This window comes from Panulirus ornatus, chromosome 72 (assembly GCF_036320965.1).
Source record: "Panulirus ornatus isolate Po-2019 chromosome 72, ASM3632096v1, whole genome shotgun sequence".
Lineage (NCBI taxonomy): Eukaryota > Metazoa > Arthropoda > Malacostraca > Decapoda > Palinuridae > Panulirus > Panulirus ornatus.
The window spans coordinates 15,431,384-15,456,427 of NC_092295.1; the positions used below are offsets into that span (position 1 = coordinate 15,431,384).

At 41.2% G+C, this 25,044-nt stretch overlaps 1 protein-coding gene across 1 annotated transcript in view; it reads left to right on the top strand.

Annotated features, from left to right (window-relative positions):
* Positions 1 to 25,044, top strand: part of LOC139748038 (uncharacterized) — an 80,264-nt gene that overhangs the window by 40,329 nt on the left and 14,891 nt on the right. The window contains exon 2 of the mRNA XM_071660604.1: positions 16,766 to 17,440. Within this exon, the coding sequence (XP_071516705.1) occupies positions 16,766 to 17,440 (675 nt within the window). The remainder of the gene's footprint in view (positions 1 to 16,765; positions 17,441 to 25,044) is intronic.

Here is a 25,044-nt window from a genome sequence, read left to right on the forward strand (position 1 = left end):
TTCATACTTGCCCCTCTTTCCAAGACTCTTGCATTTACCTCCCTAACAACCCCATCCATAAACAAATTAAACAACCATGGAGACATCACACACCCCTGCCGCAAACCTACATTCACTGAGAACCAATCACTTTCCTCTCTTCCTACACGTACACATGCCTTACATCCTCGATAAAAACTTTTCACTGCTTCTAACAACTTTCCTCCCACACCATGTATGTGAGAAATACTTTGAAAAGCAAATGGATTCGTATGTAGCATTTATGGATCTGGAGAAGGCATATGATAGAGTTGATAGAGATGCTCTGTGGAAGGTATTAAGAATATTAAGAATATATATATATATATATATATATATATATATATATATATATATATATATATATATATATATATATCTTTTCTTTTCTTTTAAACTATTCGCCATTTCCCGCGTTAGCGAGGTAGCATTAAGAACAGAGGACTGGGCCTTTGAGGGAATACCCTCACCTGGCCCAATTCTCTGTTACTTCTTTTGGAAAATTAAAAAAAAAAAAAAAATGAGAGGGGAGGATTTCCAGCCCCCCGCTCCCTCCCCTTTTAGTCGCCTTCTACGACACGCAGGGAATACGTGGGAAGTATTCTTAATCCCCTATCCCCTGGGATAAAATATATATATATATATATATATATATATATATATATATATATATATATATATATATATATATATATATATATATATATATATATATATAAGTGATTGGTTCTCAGTGAATGTAGGTTTGCGGCAGGGGTGTGTGATGTCGTCATGGTTGTTTAATTTGTTTATGGATGGGGTTGTTAGGGAGGTGAATGCAAGAGTTTTGGAAAGAGGGGCAAGTATGAAGTCTGTTGGGGATGAGAGAGCTTTGGAAGTGAGTCAGTTGTTGTTCGCTGATGATACAGCGCTGGTGGCTGATTGATATAAGAAACTGCAGAAGCTGGTGACTGAGTTTGGTAAAGTGTGTGAAAGAAGAAAGTTAAGAGTAAATGTGGATAAGAGCAAGGTAATTAGGTACAGTAGAGTTGAGGGTCAAGTCAATTGGGAGGTAAGTTTGAATGGAGAAAAACTGGAGGAAGTAAAGTGTTTTAGATATATGGGATTGGATCTGGCAGCGGATGGAACCATGGAAGCGGAAGTGGATCATAGGATGGGGGACGGGGCGAAAATCCTGGGAGCCTTGGAGAATGTGTGGAAGTCGAGAACATTATCTCGGAAAGCAAAAATGGGTATGTTTGAAGGAATAGTGGTTCCAACAATGTTGTACGATTGCGAGGCGTGTGCTATGGATAGAGTTGTGCGCAGGAGGATGGATGTGCTGGAAATGAGATGTTTGAGGACAATGTGTGGTGTGAGGTGGTTTGATCGAGTAAGTAACGTAAGGGTAAGAGAGATGTGTGGAAATAAAAAGAGCGTGGTTGAGAGAGCAGAAGAGGGTGTTTTGAAATGGTTTGGGCACATGGAGAGAATGAGTGAGGAAAGATTGACCAAGAAGATATATGTGTCGGAGGTGGAGGGAACGAGGAGAAGTGGGAGACTAAATTGGAGGTGGAAAGATGGAGTGAAAAAGATTTTTTGTGATCGGGGCCTGAACATGCAGGAGGCTGAAAGGAGGGTAAGGGATAGAGTGAATTGGATCGATGTGGTATACCGGGGTTGACGTGCTGTCAGTGGATTGAATCAGGGTATGTGAAGCGTCTGGGGTAAACCATGGAAAGCTGTGTAGGTATGTATATTTGCGTGTGTGGACGTATGTATATACATGTGTATGGTGGTGGGTTGGGCCATTTCTTTTTTCTGTTTCTTTGCGCTACCTCGCAAACGCGGGAGAAAGCGACAATATATATATATATATATATATATATATATATATATATATATATATATATATATATATATATATATATATATATATATATAAATATATATATATATATATATATATATATATATATATATATATATATATATATATATATATATATATATATATATATATATATATATATATATATATATGGAAAGAGGGGCAAGTATGAAGTCTGTTGGGGATGAGAGAGCTTGGGAAGTGAGTCAGTTGTTGTTCGCTGATGACACAGCGCTGGTGGCTGATTCATGTGAGAAACTGCAGAAGCTGGTGACTGAGTATGGTAAAGTGTGTGGAAGAAGAAAGTTAAGAGTAAATGTGAATAAGAGCAAGGTTATTAGGTACAGTAGGGTTGAGGGTCAAGTCAATTGGGAGGTGAGTTTGAATGGAGAAAAACTGGAGGAAGTGAAGTGTTTTAGATATCTGGGAGTGGATCTGGCAGCGGATGGAACCATGGAAGCGGAAGTGGATCATAGGGTGGGGGAGGGGGCGAAAATTCTGGGGGCCTTGAAGAATGTGTGGAAGTCGAGAACATTATCTCGGAAAGCAAAAATGGGTATGTTTGAAGGAATGGTGGTTCCAACAATGTTGTATGGTTGCGAGGCGTGGGCTATGGATAGAGTTGTGCGCAGGAGGATGGATGTGCTGGAAATGAGATGTTTGAGGACAATGTGTGGTGTGAGGTGGTTTGATCGAGTGAGTAACGTAAGGGTAAGAGAGATGTGTGGAAATAAAAAGGGCGTGGTTGAGAGAGCAGAAGAGGGTGTTTTGAAGTGGTTTGGGCACATGGAGAGAATGAGTGAGGAAAGATTGACCAAGAGGATATATGTGTCGGAGGTGGAGGGAACGAGGAGAAGAGGGAGACCAAATTGGAGGTGGAAAGATGGAGTGAAAAAGATTTTGTGTGATCGGGGCCTGAACATGCAGGAGGGTGAAAGGAGGGCAAGGAATAGAGTGAATTGGAGCGATGTGGTATACCGGGGTTGACGTGCTGTCAGTGGATTGAATCAAGGCATGTGAAGCGTCTGGGGTAAACCATGAAAAGCTGTGTAGGTATGTATATTTGCGTGTGTGGACGTATGTATATACATGTGTATGGTGGGGGGTTGGGCCATTTCTTTCGTCTGTTTCCTTGCGCTACCTCGCAAACGCGGGAGACAACGAGAAAGTATAAAAAAAAAATATATATATATATATATATATATATATATATATATATATATATATATATATATATATATATATATATATATATATATATATATATATATATATATATATATATATATATATATATATGTATATATATATATAAGTGATTGGTTCTCAGTGAATGTAGGTTTTCGGCAGGGGTGTGTGATGTCGTCATGTTTGTTTAATTTGTTTATGGATGGGGTTGTTAGGGAGGTGAATGCAAGAGTTCTGGAAAGAGGGGCAAGTATGAAGTGTGTTGGGGATGAGAGAGCTTTGGAAGTGAGTCAGTTGTTGTTCGCTGATGATACAGCGCTGGTGGCTGATTCATAAGAGAAACTGCAGAAGCTGGTGACTGAGTTTGGTAAAGTGTGTGAAAAAAGAAAGTTAAGAGTAAATGTGAATAAGAGCAAGGTAATTAGGTACAGTAGAGTTGAGGGTCAAGTCAATTGGGACGTAAGTTTGAATGGAGAAAAACTGGAGGAAGTAAAGTGTTTTAGATATCTGGGAGTGGATCTGGTAACGGATGGAACCATGGAAGCGGAAGTGGATCATAGGATGGGGGAGGGGGCGAAAATCTTGGGAGCCTTAGAGAATGTGTGGAAATCGAGAACATTATCTCGGAAAGCAAAAATGGGTACGTTTGAAGGAATAGTGGTTCCAACAATGTTGTATGATTGCGAGGCGTGTGCTGTGGATAGAGTTGTGCGCAGGGGGATGGATGTGCTGGAAATGAGATGTTTGAGGACAATGTGTGTTGTGAGGTGGTTTGATCGAGTAAGTAACGTAAGGGTAAGAGAGATGTGTGGAAATAAAAGAGCGTGGTTGAGAGAGCAGAAGAGGGTGTTTTGAAATGGTTTGGGCACATGGAGAGAATGAGTGAGGAAAGATTGACCAAGAAGATATATGTGTCGTAGGTGGAGGGAACGAGGAGAAGTGGGATACTAAATTGGAGGTGGAAAGATGGAGTGAAAAAGATTTTGTGTGATCGGCGCTTGAACATGCAGGAGGGTGAAAGGAGGGTAATGAATAGAGTGAATTGGATCGATGTGGTATACCGGGGTTGACGTGCTGTCAGTGGATTGAATCAGGGTATGTGAAGCGTCTGGGGTAAACCATGGAAAGCTGTGTAGGTATGTATATTTGCGTGGAGAAGGCATATATATATATATATATATATATATATATATATATATATATATATATATATATATATATATATATATATATATATATATATATATATATATATGTTTATATATATATATATATATATATATATATATATATATATATATATATATATATATATATATATATATATATATATATATATATATATATATATACATATATATATATATATATATATATATATATATATATATATATATATATATATATATATATATATATATATATATATATATATATATATATATATATATATATATAAGTGATTGGTTCTCAGTGAATGTAGGTTTGCGGCAGGGGTGTGTGATGTCGTCATGGTTGTTTAATTTCTTTATGGATGGGTTGTTAGGGAGGTGAATGCAAGAGTTTTGGAAAGAGGGGCAAGTATGAAGTCTGTTGGGGATGAGAGAGCCTTGGAAGTGAGTCAGTTGTTTTTCGCTGATGATACAGCGCTGGTGGCTGATTCATGTGAGAAACTGCAGAAGCTGGTGACTGAGTTTGGTAAAGTGTGTGAAAGAAGAAAGTTAAGAGTAAATGTGAATAAGAGCAAGGTAATTAGGTACAGTAGAGTTGAGGGTCAAGTCAATTGGGAGGTAAGTTTGAATGGAGAAAAACTGGAGGAAGTAAAGTGTTTTAGATATCTGGGAGTGGATCTGGCATCGGATGGAACCATGGAAGCGGAAGTGGATCATAGGATGGGGGAGGGGGCGAAAATCCTGGTAGCCTTGGAGAATGTGTGGAAGTCGAGAACATTATCTCGGAAAGCAAAAATGGGTATGTTTGAAGGAATAGTGGTTCCAACAATGTTGTATGATTGCGAGGCGTGTGCTATGGATAGAGTTGTGCGCAGGAGGATGGATGTGCTGGAAATGAGATGTTTGAGGACAATGTGTGGTGTGAGGTGGCTTGATCGAGTAAGTAACGTAAGGGTAAGAGAGATGTGTGGAAATAAAAAGAGCGTGGTTGAGAGAGCAGAAGAGGGTGTTTTGAAATGGTTTGGGCACATGGAGAATATGAGTGAGGAAAGATATATAAATATATATATATATATATATATATATATATATATATATATATATATATATATATATATATATATATATATATATATATATATATATATATATATTCAAATCACCCATCAGTATAACCCGGTCTCGTGCATCAAAACCGCTAACACACTCATTCAGCTGCTCCCAAAACACTTGCCTCTCATGATCTTTCTTCTCATGCCCAGGTGCATATGCACCAATAATCACCCACATCTCTCCATCAACTTTCAATTTTACCCATATTAATCGAGAATTTACTTTCTTACATTCTATCACATACTCCCACAACTCCTGTTTCAGGAGTATTGCTACTCCTTCCCTTGCTCTTGTCCTCTCACTAACCCCTGACTTCACTCCCCAGACATTTCCAAACCACTCTTCCCCTTTACCCTTGAGCTTCGTTTCACTCAGAGCCAAAACATCCAGGTTCCTTTCCTCAAACATACTACCTATCTCTCCTTTTTTCACATCTTGGTTACATCCACACACATTTAGGCACCCCACTCTGAACCTTCGAGGAGGATGATCACTCCCCGCGTGACTCCTTCTTCTGTTTCCCATTTTAGAAAGTTAATACAAGGAGGGGAGGATTTCCGGCCCCCCGCTCCCGTCCCCTCTAGTCGCTTTCTACGACACGCGAGGAATACGTGGGAAGTATTCTTTCACCCCTATCCCCAGGGATAATATACATATATATATACATATACACACACACACACATACACACACATACGCACATACACACACACACACACACATACATATATATATACATATGAAAAATGTAAGAAACAATTTAGAAAACAAACTTTTAGCTTGAAATGAATGAAAAAAATGAATGTCACATAATGGTTCAACCTCTGGCTATATATATATATATATATATATATATATATATATATATATATATATATATATATATATATATATATATATATATATATATATATATATATATATATATATCTATATATATGCCCACTACGCACGTATACATACACATTCGCAGACATTACATGCATACAGGTGTGCATATTCATACTTGATTGCCTTTGTCCATTCCTGGCACTACCCCGCCCCATAGGAAAACAGCATCGCTCTCCCATACTTCAGCGAGGTAGCGCCAAAAAAAGACAAAAATGTCCACACTTGTTCACTCTCAATCTCTAGCTGTCATGTGTAATGCAACGAAACCGGAGCTCCCTATCTACTTCCAGGCCCCACAAACCTTTTCATGGACTACCCCAGACACTTCACATGCCCTGGTTCAGTCCATTGACACAACGAAGACCCTAGTTTACCATATCATTCCAATTCACTCTATTCCTTGCACGCTTTTCATCCTTCTGAATGTTCAGGCCCCGATCGCTCAAAATCTTTTTCACTCCATCCTTCCGCTTTTCCTTGTCCCTTCCACCTCTGACACATATATCCTTTTTGTCAATCTTTCCTCACTCATTGTCTCCATTTGTCCAAACCATTTCAACATAACTTCTGTTCTGTCAACCATAATCTTTATTTCCTCACATCTCTCTTACCCTTCCATTACTTACTCGATCAAACTACCTCACAGCACATATTGTCCTCAAACACTTTATTTCCAACACATCCACCCTCCTCCTCACAACTCTATTCATAGCCCATGCCTCGCAACCATAGAGTATTGTTGGAACTACTAATTATTCAAACACGCCCATTTTTCCTCTCCAAGATAACGCTCTCTCTTTCCACACATTCTTTATGGCTCCCAAAACCTTCGCCCCCTCTCCTACCCTGAGACTTACTTTCGCTTCCACTCCCAGATACTAAAACACTCCACTTTCTCCAATTTTTACCCTTTCCAATTTACATCCCAACTAACTTGCCCCTCAACCCTAGTGAGCCTTATAACCTTGCTCTTATTCACATTTACTCTTAACTTTCTCCTTTCACACGCTCTTCCAAAGTCAGTAACCAACTGCTCCAGTTTCTCTCTCGAATCAGCCACCAGTGCTCTATCATAGGCGAACAACAAGTGACTGACTTCTCAGGCCCTCTCATGTCCAACAGACTCATCCCTCTCCAAAACTTTTATTTACCTTCCTCACCACCCCATCCATAAACAAATTAAACAACCATAGTGACATCAAATCCTGCCGCAGACCGACCTTCACTATGAACAAATCGCTCTTCTCTCTTCCTACTCGTACATATGCCTTACACCCTTGATGAAAACTTCTCACTGCTTCTAGTAGCTTACCTCCCACATCATATATTCTTAAGACCTTCCACAAAGCATCTCTATCAACCCTATCATATGCCTTCTCCAGATCCATAGATGCCACATACAAATCCATCTGTTTTCCTAAGAATTTCTCACACACATTTTTCAAAGTAAACAACTGATCCACACATCCTCTACCACTTCTGAAACCTCACTGCTCTTCCCCAGTCTGATGCTCTGTACATGCCTTCATCCTCTCAATAAATTCCCTCCGGTATTATTGTTCAGACATACTCAACAAACTTATGCCTCTGTTATTTGATCATTCACTTTCATCCCCTTTGCCTTTATACAATGGCACTATAAATGCATTCCTCCAACCATCAGGTACTTCACCGATATCTATACATACAATGAATATCTTTGACAAACAAAAGTACAGAGTTACTCCCTTCAGAAATTCAACTGCAATAGCACCCAATCTCGCTGAATTGCCGGATTTCATCTTCCGCAAGGCTTTCACTGCCTTTTCTCTTTTCCACTTTCCCTGGCTCTGTCACTTCGCATACCACCCCGACCAAAACACCTCTCATCGGCCACTCTATCATCAGACACATTTAACAATCATTCAAAATACTCACTCCATCTCATCACTCCATCATCACCTGTTATCACTTCTCCTCTTGCTCCCTTTACCGATATCATCATTTGTCCTCTCCTCTTTCGCATATCATTTACATTCTTATAAAACATCTTTTTATTCTCGCTAAAGTTTAATGATACTTTCTCTTCAGAACTCTCATTTTTGCCCTCATTTTCAACCCCTGTGCATTCCATTTGACCTTCTGCCGCTTTCTCTTATACACGTCCCAAACACCTGTTCTCTTTCCTTGTAAGTACCGCTCAAATGCCTCTCTTTTCTCTTTCACTAGCAACTTTACTTCTTCATCCTGCCACTCACTGTCCTCTTTAATCTGCCTTCATTTCGCATGCCACACGCATCTCTTGCATATGCCATCATTGCTTCCCTAAAAATATCTCATTCCTCACCCACTCCCCTCACTTCATTTGCTCTCACCTTTTGCCATTCCACACTCAATCTTTCTTGGCATTTCTTCAAACAAGTCTCCTTTCCAAGTTCACTTACTCTCACCACTCTCTTCTCTCCGACACTGTCTCTTCTTTTTCGAAAACCACTGGAAATCTTCACACTCGTCTCCACAAGATAGTGATCAGACATCCCACCACTTGCCCTTCTCAGGACATTTACATCCCAAAGTCTCTCTTTTATACGTATACTTAAGCACACAGCTCCACAATCTCTTCACCATTTCCAGTCATAACACTGGATACCCCATGCGCACCAATTATACCCTCAACTGCCGCATTACTTACCTTCACATTTAAATCACCCATCACTAATACCCGGTCTCCTGCACCAAAATTACTGACACACTCACTAAGCTGTTGCCAAGACACTTGCCTCTCATGACCTTTCTTCTCATGACCAGGTGCACAAGCACCAATAATCGTCCATCTCTCGTCAACAACTTTCAACCCACATCAATCTAGAATTTGCTTTATAACATTCTATCACACACTCCCACAACTTTTGCTTCAGGAGTGTCGCTACTCCTTCCTTAGCTCCCATCCCCTTACCAACCCCTGACTTTACTCGCAAGACATTTCCAGATCACTCTTCTCCTTTACCCTTGAGCTTCGTTTCACACAGAGCCAGAACATCCAGGCTTCTCTCATGAAACACACTATCTCTTCTCTCTCCCCATCTTGATTCCATCCGCACATATTCAGACACCCCAATCTCAGCCTTCAAGATGATGAGCATTCTCCGCTTGACTCCTTCTTCTGCTTCCTCTTTTAGAGATTTAAATACAAGAAGGGGAGGGTTTCCAGCCCTCCGCTCTCGCCCCTTTTAGTCGTCTTTTACGACACGCGGGGAATACGGAGGTAGAATTCTTTCTTCCTTACCTGTAAATATTTTCCTTTCCACTAAATGCTTTTTCACAGTATCTTCCATTTTGATATCTCCCCCAACATTCCTTGTGAATATGTCCTCTTCCACCACAGCTTGTAGATGAATATCTTCCCTTCAACAACATGCCTTGTAAATATCTCTTCCAACATATGCCTGGTGAATATCTTCCCTTTCACCTCATGCTTTGTGACTTTCCTTCCACGACATGCCTTGTGAATAACTTCTACATCACATACCTTATGAATATCTTCCCTTCCACAACATGCTTTGTGAATATCTCTTCCAACACATACCTTGTGATTATCTTCCCTTCCAGCAAATGTCATGTGAAAATCTTCCCTTACTCAACATGCCTAATGAATATCTTCCCCTCCACCACGTTCTTTGTGACTTTCTTTCCACAACATGCCTTGCAAGTGTCTTCCCCTCCACCACATGCCTTGTGAATATCTTTCCTTCCACCATATGCCTTCATATCCATGGATTGTGAATATTTCTATCACATGTCTTCCAATACAACACTCATGATATCTTTCTGCACATACCTTGTTAACATTCTCCCATCTTCCGCATGATTTGGGAATATCGTTTGTTCTTTGATATGCTTCGGGAATATTGTCTCTTCCACTCACGCCTTGAAAATACTTTCTCTTCTACCGCGTGCCTTATGAATATTTCTCCACCCACCACACTCTTTGTGATTATGTTCCCTTGTACCGAATACCCTTAGAAATTTCTCGTTCCACGTAATACTTTCTGAATATTTTTCCCTCTACCACATGCCTTGTGAATATGTTTTCCCTCACATCAATGTGATTATCTTCCCTTCCACCACATGCCTTGTCAGTATCGTCCCTTGCATCATACATCTTCCTCCCTACGTCTTGAGCGCATATACCATTTGAATATCTTCTCTTCCACCACAAACCTTGCTCTCAATACCTTGCGACTATTTCCTACCATATGCCTCGCCTATATCATTCCCTGCATCATACATCTTCCTCCCTACGTCTTGAGCGCATATACCATTTGAATATCTTCTCTTCCACCACAAACCTTGCTCTCAATACCTTGCGACTATTTCCTACCATATGCCTTGCCTATATCATTCCCTGCATCATACATCTTCCTCCCTACGTCTTGAGCGCATATACCATTTGAATATCTTCTCTTCCACCACAAACCTTGCTCTCAATACCTTGCGACTATTTCCTACCATATGCCTCGCCTATATCATTCCCTGCATCATACATCTTCCTCCCTACGTCTTGAGCGCATATACCATTTGAATATCTTCTCTTCCACCACAAACCTTGCTCTCAATACCTTGCGACTATTTCCTACCATATGCCTCGCCTATATCATTCCCTGCATCATACATCTTCCTCCCTACGTCTTGAGCGCATATACCATTTGAATATCTTCTCTTCCACCACAAACCTTGCTCTCAATACCTTGCGACTATTTCCTACCATATGCCTTGCCTATATCATTCCCTGCATCATACATCTTCCTCCCTACGTCTTGAGCGCATATACCATTTGAATATCTTCTCTTCCACCACAAACCTTGCTCTCAATACCTTGCGACTATTTCCTACCATATGCCTCGCCTATATCATTCCCTGCATCATACATCTTCCTCCCTACGTCTTGAGCGCATATACCATTTGAATATCTTCTCTTCCACCACAAACCTTGCTCTCAATACCTTGCGACTATTTCCTACCATATGCCTTGCCTATATCATTCCCTGCATCATACATCTTCCTCCCTACGTCTTGAGCGCATATACCATTTGAATATCTTCTCTTCCACCACAAACCTTGCTCTCAATACCTTGCGACTATTTCCTACCATATGCCTTGCCTATATCATTCCCTGCATCATACATCTTCCTCCCTACGTCTTGAGCGCATATACCATTTGAATATCTTCTCTTCCACCACAAACCTTGCTCTCAATACCTTGCGACTATTTCCTACCATATGCCTTGCCTATATCATTCCCTGCATCATACATCTTCCTCCCTACGTCTTGAGCGCATATACCATTTGAATATCTTCTCTTCCACCACAAACCTTGCTCTCAATACCTTGCGACTATTTCCTACCATATGCCTCGCCTATATCATTCCCTGCATCATACATCTTCCTCCCTACGTCTTGAGCGCATATACCATTTGAATATCTTCTCTTCCACCACAAACCTTGCTCTCAATACCTTGCGACTATTTCCTACCATATGCCTTGCCTATATCATTCCCTGCATCATACATCTTCCTCCCTACGTCTTGAGCGCATATACCATTTGAATATCTTCTCTTCCACCACAAACCTTGCTCTCAATACCTTGCGACTATTTCCTACCATATGCCTTGCCTATATCATTCCCTGCATCATACATCTTCCTCCCTACGTCTTGAGCGCATATACCATTTGAATATCTTCTCTTCCACCACAAACCTTGCTCTCAATACCTTGCGACTATTTCCTACCATATGCCTCGCCTATATCATTCCCTGCATCATACATCTTCCTCCCTACGTCTTGAGCGCATATACCATTTGAATATCTTCTCTTCCACCACAAACCTTGCTCTCAATACCTTGCGACTATTTCCTACCATATGCCTTGCCTATATCATTCCCTGCATCATACATCTTCCTCCCTACGTCTTGAGCGCATATACCATTTGAATATCTTCTCTTCCACCACAAACCTTGCTCTCAATACCTTGCGACTATTTCCTACCATATGCCTTGCCTAAATCATTCCCTGCATCATACATCTTCCTCCCTACGTCTTGAGCGCATATACCATTTGAATATCTTCTCTTCCACCACAAACCTTGCTCTCAATACCTTGCGACTATTTTCTACCATATGCCTCGCCTATATCATTCCCTGCATCATACATCTTCCTCCCTACGTCTTGAGCGCATATACCATTTGAATATCTTCTCTTCCACCACAAACCTTGCTCTCAATACCTTGCGACTATTTCCTACCATATGCCTTGCCTATATCATTCCCTGCATCATACATCTTCCTCCCTACGTCTTGAGCGCATATACCATTTGAATATCTTCTCTTCCACCACAAACCTTGCTCTCAATACCTTGCGACTATTTCCTACCATATGCCTTGCCTATATCATTCCCTGCGTACTATCCCTGGAACCACACATCACTATCTCTACAACATGATTTGTCAATATTTTGCCTCCGTCTAAATGCCTTATGATTATGTTTCCTTCGACCATATGCCTTGTGAATACCTTTCCTTCTATCACATGCCTTGTGAATACCTTTCCTTCTATCACATGCCTCGTGGATATCTTTCCTTCTATCACATGCCTTGTGAATACCTTTCCTTCTATCACATGCCTCGTGGATATCTTTCCTTCTATCACATGCCTTGTGGATATCTTTCCTTCCATCACATGCCTTGTGAATACCTTTCCTTCTATCACATGCCTCGTGGATATCTTTCCTTCCATCACATGCCTCATGGACATCTTTTCTTCCATCACATGCCTCGTGGATATCTTTCCTTCCATCACATGCCTTGTGAATACCTTTTCTTCCATCACATGCCTCATGGACATCTTTTCTTCCATCACATGCCTCGTGGATATCTTTCCTTCCATCACATGCCTCATGGACATCTTTTCTTCCATCACATGCCTCGTGGATGTCTTTCCTTCCATCACATGCCTTGTGAATACCTTTTCTTCCATCACATGCCTCGTGGATATCTTTCCTTCCATCACATGCCTCATGGACATCTTTTCTTCCATCACATGCCTCGTGGATATCTTTCCTTCCATCACATGCCTCATGGACATCTTTTCTTCCATCACATGCCTCGTGGATATCTTTCCTTCCATCACATGCCTTGTGAATACCTTTTCTTCCATCACATGCCTCATGGACATCTTTTCTTCCATCACATGCCTCGTGGATATCTTTCCTTCCATCACATGCCTCATGGACATCTTTTCTTCCATCACATGCCTCGTGGATGTCTTTCCTTCCATCACATGCCTTGTGAATACCTTTTCTTCCATCACATGCCTCGTGGATATCTTTCCTTCCATCACATGCCTCATGGACATCTTTTCTTCCATCACATGCCTCGTGGATATCTTTCCTTCCATCACATGCCTCATGGACATCTTTTCTTCCATCACATGCCTCGTGGATATCTTTCCTTCCATCACATGCCTTTTGAATACCTTTTCTTCCATCACATGCCTCATGGACATCTTTTCTTCCATCACATGCCTCATGGACATCTTTTCTTCCATCACATGCCTCGTGGATATCTTTCCTTCCATCACATGCCTTGTGAATACCTTTTCTTCCATCACATGCCTCGTGGATATCTTTCCTTCCATCACATGCCTCATGGACATCTTTTCTTCCATCACATGCCTCGTGGATATCTTTCCTTCCATCACATGCCTTGTGAATACCTTTTCTTCCATCACATGCCTCATGGACATCTTTTCTTCCATCACATGCCTCGTGGATATCTTTCCTTCCATCACATGCCTCATGGACATCTTTTCTTCCATCACATGCCTCGTGGATGTCTTTCCTTCCATCACATGCCTTGTGAATACCTTTTCTTCCATCACATGCCTCGTGGATATCTTTCCTTCCATCACATGCCTCATGGACATCTTTTCTTCCATCACATGCCTCGTGGATATCTTTCCTTCCATCACATGCCTTTTGAATACCTTTTCTTCCATCACATGCCTCATGGACATCTTTTCTTCCATCACATGCCTCATGGACATCTTTTCTTCCATCACATGCCTCGTGGATATCTTTCCTTCCATCACATGCCTTGTGAATACCTTTTCTTCCATCACATGCCTCGTGGATATCTTTCCTTCCATCACATGCCTCATGAACATCTTTTCTTCCATCACATGCCTCGTGGACATCTTTTCTTCCATCACATGCCTTGTGAATACCTTTTCTTCCATCACATGCCTCGTGGATATCTTTCCTTCCATCACATGCCTCATGGACATCTTTCCTTCCATCACATGCCTCATGGACATCTTTTCTTCCATCACATGCCTTGTGAATACCTTTTCTTCCATCACATGCCTCGTGGATATCTTTCCTTCCATCACATGCCTCATGGACATCTTTTCTTCCATCACATGCCTCGTGGATATCTTTCCTTCCATCACATGCCTTGTGAATAGCTTTTCTTCCATCATATGCCTCGTGGATATCTTTCCTTCCATCACATGCCTTGTGAATACCTTTTCTTCCATCACATGCCTCGTGGATATCTTTCCTTCCATCACATGCCTTGTGAATATTTTTTCTTCCATCACATGCCTCGTGGATATCTTTCCTTCCATCACATGCCTCATGGACATCTTTTCTTCCATCACATGCCTCGTGGATATCTTTCCTTCCATCACATGCCTTGTGAATACTTTTTCTTCCATCACATGCCTCGTGGATATCTTTCCTTCCATCACATGCCTCATGGACATCTTTTCTTCCATCACATGCCTTGTGAATACCTTTTCTTCCATCACATGCCTCGTGGATATCTTTCCTTCCATCACATGCCTTGTGAATACTTTTTCTTCTATCACATGCCTCGTGGATATCTTTCCTTCCATCACATGCCTCATGGACATCTTTTCTTCCATCACATGCCTTGTGAATACCTTTTCTTTCATCACATGCCTCGTGGATATCTTTCCTTCCATCACATGCCTTGTGAATACCTTTTCTTCCATCACATGCCTCGTGGATATCTTTCCTTCCATCACATGCCTTGTGAATACCTTTTCTTCCATCACATGCCTCGTGGATATCTTTCCTTCCATCACATGCCTCATGGACATCTTTTCTTCCATCACATGCCTCGTGGATATCTTTCCTTCCATCACATGCCTTGTGAATATCTTTTCTTCCATCACATGCCTCGTGGATATCTTTCCTTCCATCACATGCCTCATGGACATCTTTTCTTCCATCACATGCCTTGTGAATACCTTTTCTTCCATCACATGCCTCGTGGATATCTTTCCTTCCATCACATGCCTTGTGAATACTTTTTCTTCTATCACATGCCTCGTGGATATCTTTCCTTCCATCACATGCCTCATGGACATCTTTTCTTCCATCACATGCCTTGTGAATACCTTTTCTTCCATCACATGCCTCGTGGATATCTTTCCTTCCATCACATGCCTCATGGACATCTTTTCTTCCATCACATGCCTCGTGGATATCTTTCCTTCCATCACATGCCTTGTGAATACCTTTTCTTCCATCAAATGCCTCGTGGATATCTTTCCTTCCATCACATGCCTTGTGAATACTTTTTCTTCCATCACATGCCTCGTGGATATCTTTCCTTCCATCACATGCCTTGTGAATACCTTTTCTTCCATCACATGCCTCGTGGATATCTTTCCTTCCATCACATGCCTCGTGGACATCTTTTCTTCCATCATATGCCTTGTGAATATCTTTACTTCCATCATATGCCTCGTGGATATCTTTCCTTCCATCACATGCCTTGTGAATGTCTTCTCTTCTACCACTACCCTTATAAACATGTTTCCTTCCACCACGTACCTTGCAATTATTTTCCCTTCCAGTGAATAATTCATAAATATCTTCCCTTCCAGGAAATGCCTTGTGAATATTTTTTCTTCCAACACATGATACCATGAGAACATCATTCCTTCCACCACTTGTTTAAAGATTAGTTCCATTTCCACCACATAATTTGTGGATATCTTCTCCCCTACCACATCCATTGTGAATATCTCTAATTCCACCAAATATGCCTTTCGAATATCGTCCCCTCCACCACATGCCATCCAACACATGCCATCCTCCTCATGTCTTGTGAATATTTTCGTTTCTTGTGACCATTAATGATGCAGGAAGGATGCAGAGTACAGTACTATGTCCTCATGCAGTTAATGTTTACCTGAAGTTGCAAAACATATTTACCGTCGAAGAAGTGAAGGTTCTGAACGTAATGCACAAGTGGAGGCAATACCTCATGTTTCCTCAGTGGATTGTCATGTACACCAGTTGGTCGATATCACAATACTCATATGTCATTTATGATTTGCTCCACGAATCATGAACTCTTATAATTCTGATTATTGTTTAATCTAACTTCAATCTGTGAATAAAATCTTGTATTTTTAATATCGTTAGTATTTTCTCTATGACCAGCATGAGAGCTGTGGTGAACATGGTGATGAACTGCGATATTGGTGCCGGGAATGTGAGCGATCACTGTGTAGCCTCTGTCTGTATGGTGATCATCCTCAGGGCCATCAAGTTCTACACGCTAAGACATTCCTACAGGAGAAGAAACAAGTCCTAAAAGACCAAGTTACCGATATACGTACTTTCATAGAAGAAACTAAGTATGGTATAGACAGGAGCCTTCGAAAGTTCTACCAGAAGATGACAAAGTTGTGCCAGTTTGAGACAGATGTTACGACTTTCTTCGGTAATATGCTTAAGGCTAGGAGCATTGAGTCTATTTTAGTACTCGAAGAAACATGGAAAAGTCTTCAGGCCGAGAGGCTTTGCTCGCTTTCAGTTGATGTGACAAAGGAACTTACCGATGTTGAAGAACATGAAGCTGGGGGCGATGACGTTGGAGAAGAAAGTGTAGCTCTAGGTGAAAGTGATGCAGAAGAACATACAGAAGTGGGTGACGGTGTAGAAGATGATGATGATGATGATGATAAAAACGCTGAAGTAGTCTTGAACCAACAAGAAACGTCTCTTTGCAACGAGCAAGTTGTTGATGGTCGCCGAGCCAGACTGGACTACCATGATGGTAAACTTCTCCTTCATTCCCTCAGCCATCGCAACGATAACCGTTTCTTTTTGAAGGTAATTACATAATGTGTTGATGAAATATCACTGGTCATATATCGATATCTATATCTATATCTATATCTATATCTATATCTATCTATCTATCTATATATATATATATATATATATATATATATATATATATATATATATATATATATATATATATATATATATATATATATATATATATATCCCTGGGGATAGGGGAGAAAGAATACTTCCCACGTATTCCCTGCGTGTCGTAGAAGGCGACTAAAAGGGGAGGGAGCGGGGGGCTGGAAATCCTCCCTTCTCATTATTTTTTTTTTGATTTTCCAAAAGGAACAGAGAACGGGGCCAGGTAAGGATATTCCCTCAAAGGCCCATTCCTCTGTTCTTAACGCTAACTCGCTAATGCGGGAAATGGCGAATAGTTTAAAAAAAAAAAAAAAATATATATATATATATATATATATATATATATATATATATATATATATATATATATTCGTGTGAACGAATAGGGCCTTTGTTGTCTTCCTAGCGCTACCTCGCACACATGAGGGGGGAGGGGGATGTTATTCCATGTGTGGCGAGGTGGCGATTGGAATGAATAAAGACAGACTGTGAATTGTGTGCATGTGTATATATGTATGTGTCTGTGTGTGTATATATATGTGTACATTGAGATGCATGGGTATGTATATTTGCGTGTGTGGACGTGTATGTATATACATGTGTATGGGGGTGGGTTGGGCCATTTCTTTCGTCTGTTTCCTTGCGCTACCTCGCAAACGCGGGAGAATGCGACAAAGTATTTTCTAAGCACCTGAGCATGAGAAGAAAGATCATGAGAGGCAAGTGTTTTGGGAGCAGCTGAATGAGTGTGTTAGTGGTTTTGATGCACGAGGCCGGGTTATAGTGATGGGTGATTTGAATGCAAAGGTGAGTAATGTGGCAGTTGAGGGAATAATTGGTATACATGGGGTGTTCAGTGTTGTAAATGGAAATGGTGAAGAGCTTGTAGATTTATGTGCAGAAAAAGGACTGGTGATTGGGAATACCTGGTTTAAAAAGCGAGATATACATAAGTATACGTATGTAAGTAGGAGAGATGGCCAGAGAGCGTTATTGAATTACGTGTTAATTGACAGGCGCGCGAAAGAGAGACTTTTGGATGTTAATGTGCTGAGAGGTGCAACTGGAGGGATGTCTGATCATTATCTTGTGGAGGCTAAGGTGAAGATTTGTATGGGTTTTCAGAAAAGAAGAGTGAATGTTGGGGTGAAGAGGGTGGTGAGAGTAAGTGAGCTTGGGAAGGAGACTTGTGTGAGGAAGTACCAGGAGAGACTGAGTACAGAATGGAAAAAGGTGAGAACAATGGAAATAAGGGGAGTGGGGGAGGAATGGGATGTATTTAGGGAATCAGTGATGGGTTGCGCAAAAGATGCTTGTGGCATGAGAAGAGTGGGAGGTGGGTTGATTAGAAAGGGGAGTGAGTGGTGGGATGAAGACGTAAGATTATTAGTGAAAGAGAAGAGAAAGGCATTTGGACGATTTTTGCAGGGAAACAATGCAATTGAGTGGGAGATGTATAAAAGAAAGAGACAGGAGGTCAAGAGAAAGGTGCAAGAGGTGAAAAAGAGGGCAAATGAGGGTTGGAGTGAGAGAGTATCATTAAATTTTAGGAAGAATAAAAAGATGTTCTGGAAGGAGGTAAATAAAGTGCGTAAGACAAGGGAGCAAATGGGAATTTCAGTGAAGGGCGCAAATGGGGAGGTGATAATAAGTAGTGGTGATGTGAGAAGGAGATGGAGTGAGTATTTTGAAGGTTTGTTGAATGTGTTTGATGATAGAGTGGCAGATATAGGGTGTTTTGGTCGAGGTGGTGTGTAAAGTGAGAGGGTTAGGGAAAATGATTTGGTAAACAGAGAAGAGGTAGTAAAAGCTTTGCGGAAGATGAAAGCCGGCAAGGCAGCAGGTTTGGATGGTATTACAGTGGAATTTATTAAAAAAGGGGGTGACTGTGTTGTTGACTGGTTGGTAAGGTTATTTGATGTATGTATGACTCATGGTGAGGTGCCTGAGGATTGGCGGAACGCGTGCATAGTGCCATTGTACAAAGGCAAAGGGGATAAGAGTGAGTGCTCAAATTACAGAGGTATAAGTTTGTTGAGTATTCCTGGTAAATTATATGGGAGGGTATTGATTGAGAGGGTGAAGGTATGTACAGAGCATCAGATTGGGGAAGAGCAGTGTGGTTTCAGAAGTGGTAGAGGATGTGTAGATCAGGTGTTTGCTTTGAAGAATGTATGTGAGAAATACTTAGAAAAGCAAATGGATTTGTATGTAGCATTTATGGATCTGGAGAAGGCATATGATAGAGTTGATAGAGATGCTCTGTGGAAGGTATTAAGAATATATGGTGTGGGAGGCAAGTTGTTAGAAGCAGTGAAAAGTTTTTATCGAGGATGTAAGGCATGTGTACGTGTAGGAAGAGAGGAAAGTGATTGGTTCTCAGTGAATGTAGGTTTGCGGCAGTGGTGTATGATGTCTCCATGGTTGTTTAATATGTTTATGGATGGGGTTGTTAGGGAGGTGAATGCAAGAGTTTTGGAAAGAGGGGCAAGTATGATGTCTGTTGGGGATGAGAGAGCTTGGGAAGTGAGTCATTTGTTCGCTGATGATACAGCGCTGGTGGGTGATTCATGTGAGAAACTGCAGAAGCTGGTGACTGAGTTTGGTAAAGTGTGTGAAAGAAGAAAGTTAAGAGTAAATGTGAATAAGAGCAAGGTTATTAGGTACAGTAGGGTTGAGGGTCAAGTCAATTGGGAGGTAAGTTTGAATGGAGAAAAACTGGAGGAAGTAAAGTGTTTTAGATATCTGGGAGTGGATCTGGCAGCGGATTTAACAATGCAAACGGAAGTGAATCATAGGGTGGGGGAGGGGGCGAAAGGAAACAGACGAAGGAAATGGCCCAACCCACCCTCATACACATGTATATACATACACGTCCATACACGCAAATATACATACCTATACATCTTAATGCACACATATATATACACAAACAGACACATACATATATACCCATGCACGCAATTCACACTGTCTGCCTTTATTCATTTCAATCGCCACCTCGCCACATATGGAATACCATCCCCCTCCCCCCACATGTGAGCGAGGTAGCACTAGGAAAAGACAACAAAGGCTTCATTCGTTCACACTCAGTCTCTAGCTGTCATGCAATAATGCCCGAAACCACAGCTCCCTTTCCACATCCAGGCCCCAAACAACTTTCCATGGTTTACCCCAGACCTTCACATGCCCTGATTCAATCCACTGACAGCACGTCAACCCCGGTATACCACATCGATCCAACTCACTCTCTTCCTTTCCCGCCTTTCACCCTCCTGCATGTTCAGGCCCCGATCACTCAAAATCTTTTTCACTCCATCTTTCCACATCCAATTTGGTGTCCCACTTCTCCTCGTTCCCTCCACCTCCGACACATATATCCTCTTAGTCAATCTTTCCACACTCATTCTCTCCATGTGCCCAAACCATTTCAAAACACCCTCTTCTGCTCTCTCAACCACACACTTTTTATTTCCACACATCTCTCTTACCCTTATATTACTTACTCGATCAAACCATCTTACACCACACATTGTCCTCAAACATCTCATTTCCAGCACATCCACCCTTCTGCGCACAACTCTATCCATAGCCCACGCCTCGCAACCATACAACATTGTTGGAACCACTATTCCTTCAAACATACCCATTTTTGCTTTCCGAGATAATATTCTCGACTTCCACACATTCTTCAAGGCTCCCAGGATTTTCTCCATTCAAACTTACCTCCCAATTGATTTGACCCTCAACCCTACTGTACCTAATAACCTTGCTCTTATTCACATTTACTTTTAACTTTCTTCTTTGACACACTTTACCAAACTCAGTCACCAGCTTCTGCAGTTTCTCATATGAATCTGCCACCAGTGCTGTATCATCAGCGAACAACAACTGACTCACTTCCCAAGCTCTCTCATCCACAACAGACTGCATACTTGCCCCTCTTTCCAAAACTCTTGCATTCACCTCCCTAACAGCCTCATCCATAAACAAATTAAACAGCCATGGAGACATCACACACCCCTGCCGCAAACCTACATTCACTGAGAACCAATCACTTTCCTCTCTTTCTACACGTACACATGCCTTACATCCTCGATAAAAACTTTTCACTGCTTCTAACAACTTGCCTCCCACACCATATATTCTTGATACCTTCCACAGAGCATCTCTATCAACTCTATCATATGCCTTCTCCAGATCCATAAATGCTACATACAAATCCATTTGCTTTTCTAAGTATTTCTCACATACATTCTTCAAAGCAAACACTTGATCCACACATCCTCTACCACTTCTGAAACCACACTGCTCTTCCCCAATCTGATGCTCTGTACATGCCTTCACCCTCTCAATCAATGTATGTATATATATATATATATATATATATATATATATATATATATATATATATATATATATATATATATATATATATATATATATATATATATATATACATATATATATATATATATATATATATATATATATATATATATATATATATATATATTTTTTTTTTTTTTTTCTTTTGTTATTGCTTTGTCGCTGTCTCCCGCGTTTGCGATGTAGCGCAAGGAAACAGACGAAAGAAATGGCCTAACCCACCCCCACGCACATGTATATACATACGTCCACACACGCAAATATACATACCTACACAGCTTTCCATGGTTTACCCCAGACGCTTCACATGCCCTGATTCAATCCACTGACAGCACGTCAACCCCGTTATACCACATCGATCCAATTCAGTCTATTCCTTGCCCTCCTTTCACCCTCCTGCATGTTCAGGCCCCGATCACACAAAATCTTTTTCACTCCATCTTTCCACCTCCAATTTGGTCTCCCACTTCTCGTTCCCTCCACCTCCGACACATATATCCTCTTGGTCAATCTTTCCTCACTCATTCTCTCCATATATATATATATATATATATATATGAGTGTGTTAGCGGTTTTGATGCACGAGACCGGGTTATAGTGATGGGTGATTTGAATGCAAAGGTGAGTAATGTGGCAGTTGAGGGAATAATTGGTATGCATGGGGTGTTCAGTGTTGTAAATGGAAATGGTGAAGAGCTTGTAGATTTATGTGCTGAAAAAGGACTGATGATTGGGAATACCTGGTTTAAAAAGCGAGATATACATAAGTATACTTATGTAAGTAGGAGAGATGGCCAGAGAGCGTTATTGGATTACGTGTTAATTGACAGGCGCGCGAAAGAGAGACTTTTGGATGTTAATGTGCTGAGAGGTGCAACTGGAGGGATGTCTGATCATTATCTTGTGGAGGCTAAGGTGAAGATTAGTATGGGTTTTCAGAAAAGAGGAGTGAATGTTGGGGTGAAGAAGGTGGTGAGAGTAAGTGAGCTTGGGAAGGAGACCTGTGTGGGGAAGTACCAGGAGAGACTGTGTACAGAATGGAAAAAGGTGAGAAAAATGGAAGTAAGGGGAGTGGGGGAGGAATGGGATGTATTTAGGGAATCAGTGATGGATTGCGCAAAAGATGCTTGTGGCATGAGAAGAGTGGGAGGTGGGCTGTTTAGAAAGGGTAGTGAGTGGTGGGATGAAGAAGTAAGAGTATTAGTGAAAGAGAAGAGAGAGGCATTTGGACGATTTTTGCAGGGAAAAAAAAATGCAATTGAGTGGGAGAAGTATAAAAGAAAGAGACAGGAGGTCAAGAGAAAGGTGCAAGAGGTGAAAAAAAGGGCAAATGAGAGTTGGGGTGAGAGACTATCAGTAAATTTTAGGGAGAATAAAAAGATGTTCTGGAAGGAGGTAAATAGGGTGCGTAAGACAAGGGAGCAAATGGGAACTTCAGTGAAGGGCGCAAATGGGGAGGTGATAACAAGTAGCGGTGATGTGAGAAGGAGATGGAATGAGTATTTTGAAGGTTTGTTGAATGTGTCTGATGACAGAGTGGCAGATATAGGGTGTTTTGGTCGAGGTGGTGTGCAAAGTGAGAGGGTTAGGGAAAATGATTTGGTAAACAGAGAAGAGGTAGTAAAAGCTTTGCGGAAGATGAAAGCCGGCAAGGCAGCAGGTTTGGATGGTATTGCAGTGGAATTTATTAAAAAAGGGGGTGACTGTATTGTTGACTGGTTGGTAAGGTTATTTAATGTATGTATGACTCATGGTGAGGTGCCTGAGGATTGGCGGAATGCGTGCATAGTGCCATTGTACAAAGGCAAAGGGGATAAGAGTGAGTGCTCAAATTACAGAGGTATAAGTTTGTTGAGTATTCCTGGTAAATTATATGGGAGGGTATTGATCGAGAGGGTGAAGGCATGTACAGAGCATCAGATTGGGGAAGAGCAGTGCGGTTTCAGAAGTGGTAGAGGATGTGTGGATCAGGTGTTTGCTTTGAAGAATGTATGTGAGAAATACTTAGAAAAGCAAATGGATTTGTATGTAGCATTTATGGATCTGGAGAAGGCATATGATAGAGTTGATAGAGATGCTCTGTGGAAGGTATTAAGAATATATGGTGTGGGAGGCAAGTTGTTAGAAGCAGTGAAAAGTTTTTATCGAGGATGTAAGGCATGTGTACGTGTAGGAAGAGAGGAAAGTGATTGGTTCTCAGTGAATGTAGGTTTGCGGCAGGGGTGTGTGATGTCTCCATGGTTGTTTAATTTGTTTATGGATGGGGTTGTAAGGGAGGTAAATGCAAGAGTCCTGGAAAGAGGGGCAAGTATGAAGTCTGTTGGGGATGAGAGAGCTTGGGAAGTGAGTCAGTTGTTGTTCGCTGATGATACAGCGCTGGTGGCTGATTCATGTGAGAAACTGCAGAAGCTGGTGACTGAGTTTGGTAAAGTGTGTGGAAGAAGAAAGTTGAGAGTAAATGTGAATAAGAGCAAGGTTATTAGGTACAGTAGGGGTGAGGGTCAAGTCAATTGGGAGGTGAGTTTGAATGGAGAAAAACTGGAGGAAGTGAAGTGTTTTAGATATCTGGGAGTGGATCTGTCAGCGGATGGAACCATGGAAGCGGAAGTGGATCATAGGGTGGGGGAGGGGGCGAAAATTTTGGGAGCCTTGAAAAATGTGTGGAAGTCGAGAACATTATCTCGGAAAGCGAAAATGGGTATGTTTGAGGGAATAGTGGTTCCAACAATGTTGTATGGTTGCGAGGCGTGGGCTATGGATAGAGATGTGCGCAGGAGGATGGATGTGCTGGAAATGAGATGTTTGAGGACAATGTGTGGTGTGAGGTGGTTTGATCGAGTAAGTAACGTAAGGGTGAGAGAGATGTGTGGAAATAAAAAGAGCGTGGTTGAGAGAGCAGAAGAGGGTGTTTTGAAATGGTTTGGGCACATGGAGAGAATGAGTGAGGAGAGATTGACCAAGAGGATATATGTGTCGGAGGTGGAGGGAACGAGGAGAAGAGGGAGACCAAATTGGAGGTGGAAAGATGGAGTGAAAAAGATTTTGTGTGATCGGGGCCTGAACATGCAGGAGGGTGAAAGGAGGGCAAGGAATAGAGTGAATTGGAGTCA